Source organism: Lepidochelys olivacea (assembly GCF_965140295.1).
Source record: "Lepidochelys olivacea isolate rLepOli2 genome assembly, chromosome: 19".
In the NCBI taxonomy this organism is placed as follows: domain Eukaryota; kingdom Metazoa; phylum Chordata; order Testudines; family Cheloniidae; genus Lepidochelys; species Lepidochelys olivacea.
Window position 1 is genome coordinate 3,064,918 of NC_140429.1, and position 16,250 is coordinate 3,081,167.

Genomic DNA, 16,250 nt, shown 5'->3' on the forward strand with positions numbered 1-16,250 from the left:
TCGGATCCAGAGTTTGGGGTTGCTCAGTGGCTTTGGTTTGATGCTGGCTTTTTGTGGCACCTTAGTGTGGTTTTGTTTCTAGGTTCCTTGTCTTTTAGTATTCTTGGAATTGGGGGGTTCATTCCCTGAGGAAAGAAGCCCTACATTTCCTAACAACAACCTCCATCCCTAGACTTCAGGGCTAGTACCCAGAGCCACCACCTCCCCACCAAGCCAGACTTTATGTGACTGGACTGAGCCAGGAGGCAAAATGCTTCCTGGAGTCCTGGGAACATCAGGCAAACTCCCCCCCCAGTTGCCATGGCCCTGAGTCCAGTTCTACCACCCTGGAATCCCACTTGAATTCCTACACCCCTCCCTAGCCGGTCTGGCTTCTTGGTTACACTTTTGCCACTTCGGTGCTGAAAAGGGGTGCAGTTTGCTCAGCTGAATATGGTGCTGAAATTGTTTGTAGCCTGAGTCTTTGAGGAGAGACTCTTTCCTGCACATCTAGGGTTGGTGTAGGGTGTATGTGTGGTTTTTTGTTTTACAAACATACTTCCTTCTGTGTCTGTGAAACGGAGAAACAATCCAGAGCTGGAACCCACTCAAAAAAAAAAAAAAAAAAAGTAACCAGCCAACCCAGTCCTGAGCTGTGTTAGCCCATCAAAGAGTCTGTGAAAAACCTTTCCTCCCTCCCTCGTGCACTCATTTGCTGTGCTGCCCAGCACAGCTCTGTCCCCTCTCTCTCTCTCTCTCTCTCTTCCCCCCTCTGCAAAGGTACCATCAGCGACTGCTGCACTGCCCATGGAATAGACTATATTCTAACAGCAATAAAAGTTAGTTTATGCCAAGAATCTCCCCCCACCCCCCCAATAACCCCAAAACCAAATTCCCCTCTGCAAGCCTGAGGAGACTGTTTCAGCGAACAAGGTAAGGACTTTATTTCTCTTTCTTGACACATTCTCCCATTCTTCCTTTTTCTTATCGTTCACCTAGATACCTATCACGTGTTGCATTAAGCTCAGACTAGAGAAAATCTCTTTAATTTTTCAGTCACGAGACCCTCTAATTCTGATTAGTTTTTCCACAAGCAGAGAGGAATATTGCAAATGAATATTCTCTCTTTTCAGGAGAACTTTAGTCTGTTTTTTTTCTTGATTTCTTCTGTCGCTTTTATCATCCCTTTATTTTTCCCCTAACCCATTTTAAATTCTGTTCCTTTTTAATAAATTGTATCAAGAGTATGTGATGCTCAAACAGGGTTAATGAGAAACTGGATCCAGGTTGGGGCAGAGATGGCTCGAAGGTCCAAACCCTACTTTCCTGTCTCAAATGTTTGTAAGAAAAATGTATGGGAAAAGTTCTGTGCACCCGGGGACCCTGATCCCTAGCAATAGGCTTTTAGTTCAATTCCATAATCTGCCCGGGAGGCTGTCCTCTTCCAGTTTTAGATATCTGTTCTCATACTTTTCTTCAGTGCCCATCAGAATCTGAGTATGTCACCTCAGCTAACTTCACATACATCCTGGGATGGGAAGTAGAAGGTTCTTATTTTATAGTTTTTAAGGACATTTCTGTTCATTGAGCTCTCATCCACCAGTTCCTAAACTTTGAACATTCTTAATAAACCAAGAGAGTCACCCTTATAGGTTTGCCCCTAGGCTGACCTACTTGGAGATATTTCCTCATCTACGGGCAGCTTTGCTATAAGGAACATTTTAAATAAATCATAAGGCCAGCAAATTCCGGGGATTTTTATTGCTTCTATAAAAATCCAGTTTTGATCCATCAGCAAGGGACACTGGGAAACTATTCTTTTCACCTGCCGTGTCCCGTGCATACTGGATGCTAAAATGATAGCAATGTCTGCATTAGTAAGTTTTACCTTCTCGGGCTGTGGAGGTAACGCTCTGTGTAGTATAAGAGAATTCTCTCTCTCTCACTCTCTCTCAGATGCTGCATCTATCATACCACATCAAATCTTGTAGTAGGGGCAATCATAGGCCAACTTCTCCTTTAACTGAATCTATTTAACTATTGTGGTTTTAGACCCTCAACCCCCTAAGAAGCTGAAGATTAAAGACTATTTGGGAATCTAACTATCCAGGGTTTCTGCCATTTTGCTACATTGTAGGACAGGTAACACACCCCTTCCCCCTTTTTGGCATGCCCAAAGCTAAAAGAGTAAAAACCTCCATGGCCACAGGAAATGTGAGAAATTTGGTTTGACTGGGGGCTAGGTTTTTCATCCCATTTCTGTCAATCTATTGCTGTCAGGCATAAGAAGAAAAAAATCTGCTAGAAAATTGGTTCAATTCTATAATTAATAAAGAACCATCAGTTTTCATTTATTCAGCACAACTTCCAAGATTAGTTTCACTGAAATGTTTCTTTGTTTTATTTTTCTTTCCTTGTCCACCTGGGTCAGAAAAGACCAGATCCCTATTTGTATAACAGAACTCCACCAGCGAGAGGCTTCTTTTTATTCACCTGTTCCAATCTGCAGCAATGTTTGCCCAAGAATTGGGGTTAGTGGGCTTAGCTGTAACTTTAGAAGCCACATTCATGCTTGAATCCAAGAGCTGTCAGGATCTCATCATGTTTTTGGAAAATGTGTGATGCTCTCACTATAGAATTCACTTACAATCATAAGTAGGTGGAGGAAGGAACCCAGTTGTGGGTCATAATAGCCCTGACTGGAAATGAATGTCTGATCTCCTCCGTGTAAGTGTAACAGCTGAGTTACCCTTTTAAAAAAAGAGAAAGTTTGACTGTCTAGATGTATTTGTTTCCTGTTGCCTTTGTTCTAGGCTACAGAAAACCAGATTGCAGTAAGTGGGGTGGAGAATTCAGTTTTCTTTGTACTGGGTTGCACTGAAGTTCTTTGCAGTGATTCATATATTCCATTCATATGAAATACAGTATTGCTAAGGGTGAATGGGGACTGTGTGTTTTGTTTTTGTTTAAAACAATAAGCCCTAGAAGTGTCAAAAGTTGTTCACACCTGGGTGAAATCTAGGATTTTTCTGTCTGTGGCTTTTGGCAGCGGCTCAGCATAGCTCTCCATGCAGGGTTTTCTGGTTTCCCTTTTGATAGCCTTTCGTACTGTTGCAGGCAGATGGCCACAGCAGCTGTTTCTCTCTGACTTTCAAGTGTTTCTAGGTCTTTTGTCACTATCTTGACCTGCCACCCTGAGGAACAGCATGCACAGCATTGTGTTGGGAGAGCCTAGAATCACATGCAATCTGAATTCAGGGGCTTGGAGCTAGCTTCTGTTCTCTCTTCCTATTGTGAATTTTACCTGTGGGTTTCCCCTAGTGCAGGGCTGGCTGCCTTCTGTCTGCAATGTGCTCAGTAAAATACTAGAGAGATGAGCGGGGGAGGTAATATCTTGTATTGGCCTAGCTTCTGCTGGTGAGAGGGGCAAGAGTCTCTGGGTAAGATGCAGCATTTGAAAAGCAGCCATTAGCAGCAGCAGTGTTTCAATCGTTTTGTGGCTTGGTTAAACGCTACCTCCAATGTTTCACTACTCATGAAAGAGTAACCAAGGCTACCAGGACTGCAACCAAAAATACAACCCAACTTTTCCCCCTGAGAGCAGAGCGCTGTCCTATTTGCACTTCACCACGTGGGGCATGTGTATGTGAGCACAGCAGTGAAGAATGGACAATGGATAGACTGCAAAGAAAGTCATCGACTTACAGGAGTCGGAGGAACAACTTGGAAATCCAATCCAAGTGAGATGGGTCTTCAAGGCATCCTCCTATTTAGATGCAGTCAAGCTCATCCCTCTCACTCTGCACGGAAAGGTTCAGGCTTAGGACCCATGAATGAGGCTCTCTTCTCTCCCCCCCCCCCCCACGCCCCCATTACCTGGTGTAGGGATATACCTTGGAGTAAATTCTTTCAGCAGAAATACAGTGGCAATGAGCCAAACACATGAGAACATAAACTCCAGTGACATCAACTGAGTGACTCTGAGGATGACTTTAGTGCAGTGAGGTTTTTTGGAAAGACCAATAGGTTACTTTAAAAGATTTAGGGCTAAATTCTGCCCTCAGTTATGCCCATAAGTCCTACTGAAGTCAGTGGGTCCCATGGGCATAAACATAAACAGATGGTAGCCCTTAAAGGATTGAATTAGGCTTTGTTGTTCCTTTGGTATGACTAGGTCACAGTAACTGGGTGGAAGAACATCTCCCTAGTGATGAGATGAAAATTGCCCACTGGTTCCTACTGGGGTTCCATTTAAGAATTAGATTCTGGAACAGAGAAATGGGTCAGAGGATCCTGGGGCTACTGGTCCTCCAGCTCATATCAGAGACACTAAAAGACCAAGAGAAGGAATCTACTGGAATTTCCACCAGATCTTTCATGGTTGGGGACTGAAGGGCAGGGCACAACTTTCAGAGCTCCCTAAAACACCAGGATTTGCCATGCTGGAGTAGCCCAAACCCTATCTCTGGCAGCAGCCAATGTCTGATGCTACAGAGGAGGCTGAAAACTATTTAACATGGGACTTCACCAGGTAGACCATCTGTCTGCACATGATCAATGCATTGTGCTGACCCCTGAGGGAACTTGGACAATACTTGTGCTCTGAGCAGGGTGACAGTCAGTTTTTGGCATGTGGAAGCCCTCACTTCTATGGCGCCCCTGTTGGGGGGGGGTGGGGGGGGACAGCCTGGTCACTAGACTTGCAGCCAGGACTTCTGGGTTCTATTAATGACTCTAGGCAAGTCGCTTCCCCTCCCTGCCTCCATTTCCCCATCTGTAAAATGGGCCTAATAATACCGATCCACTGTAACATGATTTGAGAAGCATAGTTATGCTCAAGACTGTGAGGAGCTTGGAAACCACAACAAAGGGGGGGCACTTAAGTATCTTAGATGGAGTGCACTCTAAGTGCTGAGCTTCTTTGCTGTAACATGAATCTGTCTAGTGTGGCACATCATCTTAGGATGAAATAAAATACAGGGGTTCTGACCTCCAGGATAAGAGGCCTCTCCCCACCTGGTTCTCCTGGACGGCAGATTTCTATGTTTGGGACCCTTCTTTTGTTCTGAGTCTGCCAAGACTGTAGCAGAGAGGCTGGTTGGGGGACCGAGCATGTAGGAATGCACTGATATTCCACCACACTGCTCTGTAGAGGGTTTGTGTGATTTCTGCTTTGTTATAAATCCAAAGGAACTTAGGAGACAGTTTTTACAGCTCAATAAGAAGAGCTATTAGTGGGGTGGCTGGGAGTTTAAACTGACATATAAGGGGGATCTGACTATTTGCCGGCGCTTTCCTAGCATGGGGTTTTTTTGCGGTTTGTTTATTTTCATATCGAACATTTTCTTTGACTGGAAGGAAAATGGTGGGAGGCAAGATACCCGTTTCAAATGCTCCCATTATAAAGGTCTGCGTTCAAAGTTACTAATGGACCTGTTGCCACGAAGGTTCCAATACCTTACCTCCTGCCATCCCTCCCAATTCCATGAAAAGTGACTCTCTCCAGGGCCCTGGAGCGAGGGGAACATTGTATCAACAGTATGTCAGGGAATGTCACCTGCAAAATACATTAGCCCTGGTCGAAAGGGCGCGAAGGGCTGTTCTCTTTCCCTTTCTCACACACACGGTCTGTCTTTCTCACTCACATTTCAGCTTGTCCACAGCTAGGAAAGCCGCAGAGTTTCCATTCTCCAGTGCTGCAGACAGTGTCTGTAACAACACAATCTCATAGTTCTGCAGGGTGGGGCCATAAAACGATACTGAATTTCACTTGTTGTCCTGAACGCCGGCTTCCTCCCGCCCCCACCTCCTTTCCTTTCTTTAGGCTGCTCCAAAAATATCTGCCTTTGCAGAAAGGCATAGAAAGCAGAGCCTCGTCTTTCTGTATAACCCTTCCCTGGCCTTGGCCAAACTTCACTTTCGATCCTGTGCTTTACAGGCGAGGAGGGGAACCATTAGTGAGCACTTGCCAGCTGAAGGGATGGCAAATCGACTGATTGGCGAGGCAGAGGGTGTTCGGTTGGTGAACAGCATCCTGGTCCCATTTAGAGGCACATACACCCAACACTGGCTCAGCGGCCTGGGGAACTTTGTGCCTTTTTTCCTTCTCTGCCTGTGTTGTGCTTGGATGCATTCTACGCAGGGATGTTAGTGAGGGAAAGAAAAGGGGAGATTGCAGAAGAAACCAACATTCCCCGTGGAATGCTGGAGACTTCAAAGTATCCAGTCAAGAGTGGTGTGCGGGGGAGGACACACGCGCACACACACGTACGTTTTCCATTGAATGTATACATTTTAACAAACTAATTAAAAGCAAAGGATTTTCCCATGCGTGTGAATTTCCTTGATTCAGTTTGTAGCCAGTGCTGGCTCGGCCTCTTCTCTCTCTGCCTCAGGAAAAGTGCTCCCCTGAAATGATACAGCCTGTAATAAAGCCCGCCTGATGTAGGAAACTATCTTCAAGTAATTGTCCTCCTCATGAACAGGTGAGTGCAGGGTACAGAAACGCTCCTTCCTGCCCATGGTGCAGCACTGGGGGCTGGACTTCACAGGAGCTGGGGCTTACCATAGATGCTACCCTTTCAGAAGAGCTTTTGTGTGTCCGGTTGCTGAGTGCTTTGGGGAATCTGTCTGTTACTGTGGTGCATAAGTGGAAGCTGAGCTCTTGTGAAAACCCAGCCCTGGTTGTGAATGCTACACCCTGGAAAGTCTGGATCTGAGCTCCTAGGAGAATCTAACTGGTTCACTGCTGTGCAGGGATGTACGAACAAGTGTCTCCCCACTGAATCATCCTTTCACATTCAATCATGCAGCACTATTGACTTGGAGGGGGCTGCATGGATTTAAAGCGAGAGAGAATCTGCTCCCCTGAATAATGACCTTCCTTGCTTTCTTTTTTCCCCCTCTTAGGGTTAAATCTCAAATTGTTTTCCCAATGGTACTTGGCAGGTGCCAAGTATCTGACTTTCCTTTCTCTTCTCTCCAGTTGGTTTTTCATCATTTTCCCAGATGCATCGCTTCTACCCAGGGATGTCAGACCTCTGCAGCTGATCCAAAGCAAACTATGTGAACTTGGAAGTGAGACAATCCAATCAGATTGAGAAAAGCCCTTTAGATTTGCTGGATTTCAGTGTACCAGTCAAACATCTGGTCTAGGCCAGAAGCAGAGAATAGATGGTAGTTCAGAGGGACCATTGGTGCATTCCAGTTTGGTAACTCTCCATATTTCCACACTTCTCTTGTGGATAGAAGGTCAAAAATGTCATCTGTGCATCAATAACCTTCTTAATAAAGCAAATTCCCAAGAACAAACCTCTGGAGAATCTGCTTGCACACTTCTGACAGGTCTTCATTCATCTTCAGCTTCCAAGTCATGGCTCAAAGTTGCCTGCTAGTGATTTCCAGCTGCTGAGCATATCTTCAGTGAGGTTCTGAATCTTTTCCATTCTGAGACAGCTTCCATGGGGAATCTCTTCTCATCTAGCTGGCTCCTAGCCCCATTTAGCAATACAGAAAAAAGAGGGTGGCCTTGAACCTCAGGTTGAGAACTGAGGGACCAGAAGGTGGTTTCAAAAACTGGTTCTTGAAGGATTTCCTGGCAAGAGTTACCTCATCTCAGTGGGAGGCACAGCAGTGACAGGGCCAGTGTAAGAACCTAGAGAGAGAGAATGGGTAAAATTTTCAAAAGGGCTTAAGAGACTTAGGAACCTAATTTCCTTGAAATTGAGTGGGATATGATCTAAGTGACTTAAGTACATTTGAAAATTTTACCTGGTGTCTTTGCAGCTTCATTTTCAAATCCCCATGGCAAATGTAAAAGAATGAGCTCTCCTTGTGTCTGCACATCTCGCTCTGCTACGCGTCTTGTTCTCTTGATAATCGTTACCATCAAGGAGGCTTCAACCATTAGGTTCCTCCTTTTCAAAACACAAGACAGGATTCAGATCCGTGCTTCCAAGCTACTCAGTGGATGCTGACTGCCCACCACAGGTTGTATACTGCTTTTACCTACACAATCTCTTGTATCGTTCATTGTCCATAGCACCACAAATCAACACACAAACAGCGATGCAGACAGACCTGCTCCCTACCCCAGAGTGCACGCACAGCCACCGAGCAAAAGATCCAGAACAATACTTTGGCTTCCTTCCCTGCTGGAGTTATTGATGAGAGAGGTGCTGGAGGAGGTGGGGTTCAGTGAGGCCCTTGGAGAGGAAAGGGAGAGCTTTCAGTGCAGATCCAGCAGCTCGAGAAAGGGAGCAGTGAGGTGAGACTGGGAGGAAGAGTGAAGAGGGGAAGGAAGAGAAGAGTGAGGGGGGATTTGATAGCAACCTGCAACTACCTGAAGGGGGGGGTTCCAAAGAGGGTGGAGCTTGCTGTTCTCAGTGGTGGCAGAACAAGAAGCAATGGTCTCAAGTTGCAGTTGCAGGAAACACTATTTCACTAGGAGGGTGGTAAAACACTGGAATGTGTTATCTAGGGAGGTGGTGGAACCTCCATCCTTAAAGGTTTTTAAGGCCTGACTTGACAAAGCCTTGGCTGTGATGATTTAGTTGGGGATTGGTCCTGCTTTGAGCAGGGGGTGGGACTAGAAGACCACCTGAGGTCTCTTCCAACCCTGATATTCTAGGATTCTACGAATGTGAAGAGGAATAGGTGGAAGCAAGAGCAAAGATATAAGGGAAGGTCAGATTCTTTTTAACCAAAGTACTTATACGGCCCTCATCAGCGTAGTACCTGAGCACCTTGTAGGACTGCCATGGCAGTCAGAGAAGTGCAGTAAGAGAGAGGAAGCCAATGGGTTGGATTGGGGTGCCTTGTATTGTCAAACCACTTAACTCAAGGAAATCCCTAGTGGCTTCCAGCCCCAGAGGGTGATTTAGTTGAGGTTGGTCCTGCTTTGAGCAGGGGGTTGGCCCTCCTGAGGTCTCATCCAATCCTGATCTTCTATGTTTCTGAGGTCAGTAAATCACAGGGAGAAAACTAAACTCAAAGCTTTCTTGCCAGCAAGTCTTCTCCCTGGACTGAAACCTTAGCTCTAGGTGCTTCCTTTGCCCATAGTTGAATGCCTCTCACCCTTCAGCCCACCTGGAAACCATCTCCCTTAGCTTAAAAGAACCTTGTCTGGATGGCTCTCTCCCTTGTGGTAAAAACGTGGCAAGAAACCCGTGGTTGCTTTGGCATCCATGCATAATAAATTGGTTAGTCTCTAAGGTGCCACAAGTACTCCTTTTCTTTTTGCAATAACATGCAGCACTTTACACAGTGCTGTGTGAGTAGGGTTGCCAACCCTCCAGGATTGTCCTGGAGTCTCCAGGAATTTAAATAAAGATTAATCTTTAAGAGTGGGTCATTTGATGAACCTCCAGGAATATGTCCAATGAATATTGGCAACCCGATGTACAAGCTTTTGCTAAGTGGTCTTCCTGGCATCTGCGGGAGGGGAGAAAGGTTAGCGTCTATCCCCATTTTCCACCCCACCATCACGATGCTCTGTACCATGGAGATGCACAGAAGCAAAGGCCAATGGTTTCAAACATGGGTGTGAAGCATGTAAAAACTATTCACAGGTCCAGAGCACACCCAGCTCCTGTTGGCTTCACTGGAGTTAACCCAGTGTAAACCCTAGGTAACGGACAGCACAATTTGGCCCCCGGAATCTCTAAAACCTTAGAGATCGGCCAGTCTCCTCAAAGACTGATCGACCTCGAATCACAGCTCTCCCAGATCTATCTGTGCTCTGTCCTTTTTCCTTGCAGATCACACTGGAAATAGCTGCGCACTTTCTCTATTGTCCTTCCAGTCGTTGCTTTCCAAGTTGAGAGGGATCTAAAGCCTAAAGAAGGGGGTCTTACCCAGGCCTTCACCCAGATGAATGAGCTGATATTGCTGGCTGTTGAGTGGTGATCTAACCTCTGTCTTTATCCGCAGACACTATGCCAGTGGGAGCACACAGAAATAGTCTTTCTTCTGAGGTGCAGTAGTCAAATAAAAGCTTTTTCTTTGTCTCGGACAGAAAACCGAGACTCTGAAGCCTGGCCATCTTGTGCTGCTGCAAACCTCTCGTATTTCCCTTGATATCGCTGCAGGAAGTGGTGTTGATGATCCAGTAGGGTGGCACTCATCTCTGCCCCGTGGCGCTCAGATCCCAAAGCGTGGATTGCCAACATAAGAAGCTGGGTGGACAGTGTTGTGCTAAGAGGGTACTGTGTTTTTGAGAGGTGCCATCTTTTGCATGAAACGTAAACCCAAGGTCTTGACCCTGGTGGACAGGTAACAATTCATAGCACTTTTTACAAAATCTCTGGGGTCCTAGCCAAATTCCAGCATGGGGGAGGGGGGAGATCTATTCTCCCTACTGTAATTCCTGTGCTTGTCACTTGGAGAATGTATGCTTCTCTGCTTCCTGTTTTAAACTCCTGGGTAGTGTTCCTGTGTGCCTTTGAACAGTTTGTGTTTCGCTCTAGAAGTGGCTGCACTTCAGTGGTGAGGAAGGTTGACCCCTGTGTATAGCTGAAGTCGGTAAAGTCTGCCAGGGTCACTTTAGGAGAGAGGCCATGGTGTCGTCATCGCAGATGTCTGAAGTTGTTTAACTTTTTGTCCAGATTCCGTTTTAAAGGCGCACTGGAGGTGCCATCATGCGACATAGCTCAGGGTCTGGAGCGCCTATGAATCCGTTCTCTGTGAAATAGTTGTAATGATATTTAAAGCCGAGGGCAAATGCACCTGCTTTCAGGTTTTGGTACAAGTGCGAAAGCTCAGCCCAGTTTTGTTTTTAAAAAGTTACCTGAGGTTGATCAAGCCTGGGACTGATTTTATGGCTTCCTATCGAAATCCTGTGGTTTTGCTGTGAAACTTGGCAGCTCTGACTGCTTTTGATTTGAGACGTTGGCTTTGCTCCATCCCCAAACTCAGAATAAAACCCCAGAAGGGGGCAGAGTGTGTGAATCCAACGTGCATTGGAGCTTGCAACCCCCTTTGCACAGGGAAACTGAGGAGGTTTGCCTGGCTGTAATGGGAAGGAATGTTCTAGTTCTGGGCTCAAGCAATAACCCCTTTGGGGACAAGATGCCACTAATGCAATGGCTAACAGCTGAGCAAACAATTCGGGGTGGGGGGAGAAATTTTCTGCAAAAATTCCTTGGAATTTAAAAGCAGATTTAAATTCCGATGAGTTTGCAACCCTTTTGTGTTCGTCTCCTGCAAACATTCGAGCCATTGGGCTTTAACAGCACAGATACACCGAGAGCAAAGCTCCCCACACATGCAGTGCAGAGAGCCAGCACCAGGCACCACTCACCCCACTTACACCCTATTGTGAGAACTTAAGTGGGACACAGTGTACCAGCACACTGCCAACCAGGGTCGCAGGAGTGAATTTTTCTCAGAAAAGCTCGTTTTTAGCAAAAAAAAAATGAGAATTTTTAAGGTACATTCCACTGTGAAATCTGTGCTCTCTTGGGGAGTGACGTAAATCATCCGTTCAGAGGAAAGGGACAACGCTACATTTATGATTTTTTTTTTTTATTGGTATTGCCACCCCCCAGCATTCAAAGCTCATGAGTCAGGGCCCCACAGATCACGAGATTTTTCTTTAAATATTAAGTTTTGAGTTCTTTGCTGTCCAGTTCCTGAGCTGTCCGGTGCAGTCAGATCCCATTTTCAGTTTCTTCTCCACAGCCATGAGGGCTTAGAAATGTCTTTGTTGTTCGTAATGAAAGCTGAGCTATTTGGGCACCTTCTTGATTCAAGGAGCTGGGAGATTAAGAAAAACACACAATACCGCAAGGATTGTTAACACTGTTGTTGTAGCATTGCTGGGCCCCTACTGTGATCAGCGCCCCATCATTCTAGGCACTTTACAAGCACAGAGTAAGAGACTGTTCTGCTCCAAAGAGCTTGGCCTCAAAAGACACGGACTTATGTAACTGACCCAACCCATTTTGACTATCCAGCTGCAAACATACAAAGCATGAAGGTTCTGAAGACCAACAGGTCTTCATGGGGAAAGTTCCTGAACAGTTTTGAAAATCTTGGCCACTGGTTTGTTGACAATTCCTGAACACACACATGAATGAAATCCACCCCATAACTAGGGCTGTGAATTATTTCCTCAGTTCTAGCCATGAAGCATAAGCCATTTTGTCCTAAAATACTAGAGCTTTCACCAAAGCAGAGGAAGATGGGACAGCAGAAAGTTGCTGGAGGGTTTGGGTATTTTTTTTTTAATTTAGTTGCTTTTTAAAGTGAAGATGAAAAGAGGGAACCAGGCAGTTTTGCATCAGCTCCTCCTGCTCTGTGGTGAAAGGCAGATTTTTCTTTAATGTCTCTTGAATGGGAGATGAGGAGTGGGGTGGAGGGAAGGGAAAGTGGCACCACGATCTCGCTGCCTGGTTCCGTAATCTCTTCATTCCTTTCCACCCAGCTTCACAAAACCTGCTCAGGTCCATGCCAAAGAAACTCCTGGGCCAACTGGGTGGGAAACTGCAAGCTCCTGTGTCACAGCCTTCCTCGAGGAATTAGAGCCCTCAACCTCTGCGTGGCCAACACGGCTCCTTTTCTTCTTACTAGACATTGTTGCTTGGCCCTCCCCTGAGCGCTTTCTCCATGAGGAGTTCTCTTCTTTGCTCTTTAAAGATCGCCACCTGTGTTATTGCTGAGCATAAATGAAGTGCTAGGATGGAACCCTTTGAGACCCTGCAAACGCTTATAATATGTTCATTGTCCAGCACATCTTATGCCATGGCCTGTGTTTTCCCGTCCCTGCGTGCAAGTCTAACACAGAGCATGGAGCTGCCCTATGCTGGACCGTACGAAGGTAGTGCTTTTTATGAAATGTTGGGTTCATAAGAATTAATTTCATTTAAAACATTCTTTTCATTTTTCATAAAGCACAGCAAATCCGTGGTACTTACTGCAGGAATGCACCAAGAATGCTGTTGGGCAGACAGCGTATTAGCGATGATATATGAAATAGGATGGTGGGGGGAGGGGGATTTGTGGCTGGTAACCTAGTACTGCCCTGATACCAGATCCAACTACCTTAGATTCTTCCAAGGAAAGTAGAAGCCTGGTAAGGCAAGTTTCTGGAGCATCTTCTCCGGTTACTGACTATCAAGGGGTTTCCAGAAGAGTGAATGGCTTAACAAAGACTGGGGAGTCTTATGGAATTGCATGTGGTGACACTTAAAAGGCAAGAAATTTCTCACCCAAGATTCAGGGATTGGCATCTCTGGAGAACCCTTTAATGGCTTCACAGGTTGTTACAGTCCCATAGACCTCTAGCAATGGCCCAGTTCTGAAGCCACAAAGTCAATGGGAGCTGTACTTGAGCCAGCCCGTTCGGCTCTTAATCAAGCTGTGTCCGCTGGGACTTCTGCCTCGAATGAAAACTCGCATGTGCAGCTGATGGAGCTTTTTCAATGACTGGCCAACAAACCTACAACGCGTGGGAGACACCAAGCTGGCCATAGACCTCGGTTCTCAGAGCAAAATGCCAGGCCCTTGGATTCTGACCGCACTTTCCCATGAAAACAGGCAAATAAAAAACCTTCAAAGTACGCAAATTCCAGTCTGTGAGTGGCCTTTTCACTGCATGCTGCTTTACACACTCAGTGCTCTTGTAGTCTTTGGGATGAGCAGAAAGAGCCAGGAGATAGCCACGCGGAGATGGTGTGTAACTGACTTCAGCGTCACTACAGCAGTGCCCGTGTTGCCCAGTGGCGAGGGAACTGGCCTGGGAGGCAGGTGAGCTGCGTTCTATTCCTGGCTCTATTGCTGAGCACTAACTCACTTCCCACGCTGTTTTGTCCATGTAAACCATAAGCTGCAGGGAGCAGGGAATGTCTCTTACTGTGTTTGCACAGTACTGAGCAAACAGGGCCTTGATCTTGGTTTGGGCACCAGATGGTACTAATAACACATACTTTTGGGGATGGCACAGGAATGTCAAGACTCCACGTGGCCCATGATGTGGGAACTGTGGGCCCATCATGTCTTTTTTCCCCATTGAGGAAATGAGCATAGGATTCCTTTCCAACACCCTTGATTTCATTAGTTATATCTCAGTGCTTGAGCAGCTGCCATCCTCCCTTCCCTATCCCCCCACCCATGTTCTGGCAGCCAGAGGACTATTCCACAGCACAAGTCCTTCCTCCCGCTCTGCAGCACCCACCAAACAGCATATGGATTACAAGTTTAATGGTCTTCGCTTTTCTACTTTTATATGAGCAACTTGACTTTTGAGGCTGTGGCTCCTTACCATGTACTTTCCTGATCATTTCACACTCCCCAGTAGTGGGGTACTTCCTTTTCGTTGAGCAAGCATTGGGAGCCGGAGGAATTGGCAGGTTATGCAGAGCCTCGCCAAACTCGAGACAAATGCCTTATCGTGCTAGTGAGTCACTGGCTGCTTCCATCAAAGCTGGACCCCGCACTTGCTGGTGTCAGGAGTTTTACGTCTGACTTCAACAGGAGCAGGACTCAGCCCTGTGTTTGCAAGGCTCTGCATGCAGCAATGAAGTTACCTGTCTCGCTGTTCTGCAGCGCTCCTCTGTACTGCTAGTCGAACCGTCTGCTCAGCTGCTGGAAGATGCTCACCGGGGCCCCATCCAAATCCCACCAAAGTCAACGTGAAAACTCCCACTGACCTGGGTGAGAGTTAGATCAGGCCCCAACATGGCAAGGAGGGAGTAGCAGCCTGCAGTAAGGAGAGTCCAAATTCTCTTTAGTACCATAGTGTAAACTTCATTAACACTTATAATTTTTTATCCCCTCAAATTACCTAATAGCCATGCCCCAATGTCCCCAACAATAGGAGGAAGTCCAGGCTGGGATGTTCCTTTAGCAGCTGTGTTAATAGCCTTATGACTGCCCTGCTGGGAGTGCATCATCCTATAAATTATGCAGGGTTGTCCCTGGTCAGGGACTTGGATAGGACATGCCAAGGGAAACCCTGGTGCTGTATTTCATTTTGATTTAGTACTGAACCAATGAGCCAGTGTGGTACCGGGGAGCGCTGTGTTCCTGCCGGCTCTGTCTAAAGGAGGAAGAGTAAATCCAAGGTCCTGACCACCCAAGGCGGTTAGGAGAACTCAGGGCACTGTTTCCCAAGAGACTCTACCAAGGCTTATTTCCTCAGCCAAAATCCTCACCGCAGTTGTAACAGGATACAGGATTCCTTGCACTTCTGTCCTACCCTGCTGGGTGCTCTGAAGCAGCCACTCTCTAATACCCTGGAGGTGGCTGCATTTCAGTGGTGGGCAAGATGAGTTCTGTGGGAGGCGGGCTTGGCGACCTTCAGTGATAGAGATGTCACTGAGGGCAAAATTTGGCTTATCCTGTGCAGAAGGATTACAGAATGAAGGGCATTGTAGAAACTATTGTCACAGAAACGGAGCCAAACTAGAATCTGTAGCAACTTATATGGTCCATCATTTCTCCAGGAAATTCTGCCACGCCACCCGTAAAGCAGCCCCTGGAGTCCTCTTTACAGTAACTCGAAATCTTGGAGTCAGATTTTAACTTGCATGACCCTGACATGCTTGGAAACAGCAAAACAAAGAGAGAATCTTCCTTTTCCCAGCCCACCAGCAGATCATCAAAGCAGCTCAGATGCTAATAATTAAGCTGTGAGCAATCAAAGGGAAAAGCTGATCCCATTAAATATCGCTGGGAAGTGAGAAGTAGGTGTTCCTGGAGCGCTACTTGGTTTTTGCTCGAATCGCACGTCTCGTATATCCAGGAGGGTGCTAGCTCAGGTCCCTCTAGTGGCTGAAAACCAACCAAAGATCCACATTTCTTTTTTTCCTTTCAGACTTGTTTGAATCAACCAGCACTGACTTTTGTATTTAAGCAGCATCTTGTCACCAATTGCATCACATGGCAGGAGGCTGGAATGTTGCTGGTTTCTTCTTATGCCGAGAAAGTAACATTGTGAATTCCAGTGGTCACTTCTCCCCTCCCCGTCTCCCTTCCCCCTTTGCAACTTGGGTATGGAAAATGTTGACTCAACCCAGGGGCTGCTAGAAACCTGAATGCTCAATTCTGCTGACCTCTGAAATGTGGAGTGATATTTGTGCCAGTTTTTGCACATTTTATGATTTAATCTCTATTTACAGTTGCTCTGAAACTGCCCAAAACGATCAGTCCAGACTCAGCGCTTGGAAGCTTGCTTTTTTTGGTGATCCTGGGGGGGGGACACTTTCTGTGCCATTTAGGAATGGGATGTGAGGCCTTGTTTGTTAGCAGCTGAGTGCAGGATTTTTAAGAGC

The 16,250-nt window shown here is 46.4% G+C and overlaps 1 protein-coding gene across 2 annotated transcripts in view; it reads left to right on the forward strand.

Moving 5' to 3' along the window:
• The first annotated feature begins 750 nt into the window (after positions 1–750).
• The window catches only part of COL8A2 (collagen type VIII alpha 2 chain), a 136,247-nt gene continuing 120,747 nt past the window's right edge, over positions 751–16,250 (forward strand). Inside the window, exon 1 of one of the 2 annotated variants that reach the window (XM_084652428.1) lies at positions 751–912. In XM_084652428.1, the coding sequence (XP_084508554.1) occupies positions 827–912 (86 nt within the window). In that variant the 5' untranslated portion in view covers positions 751–826. The remainder of the gene's footprint in view (positions 913–16,250) is intronic. The other variant, XM_084652429.1, reaches the window with a different exon arrangement.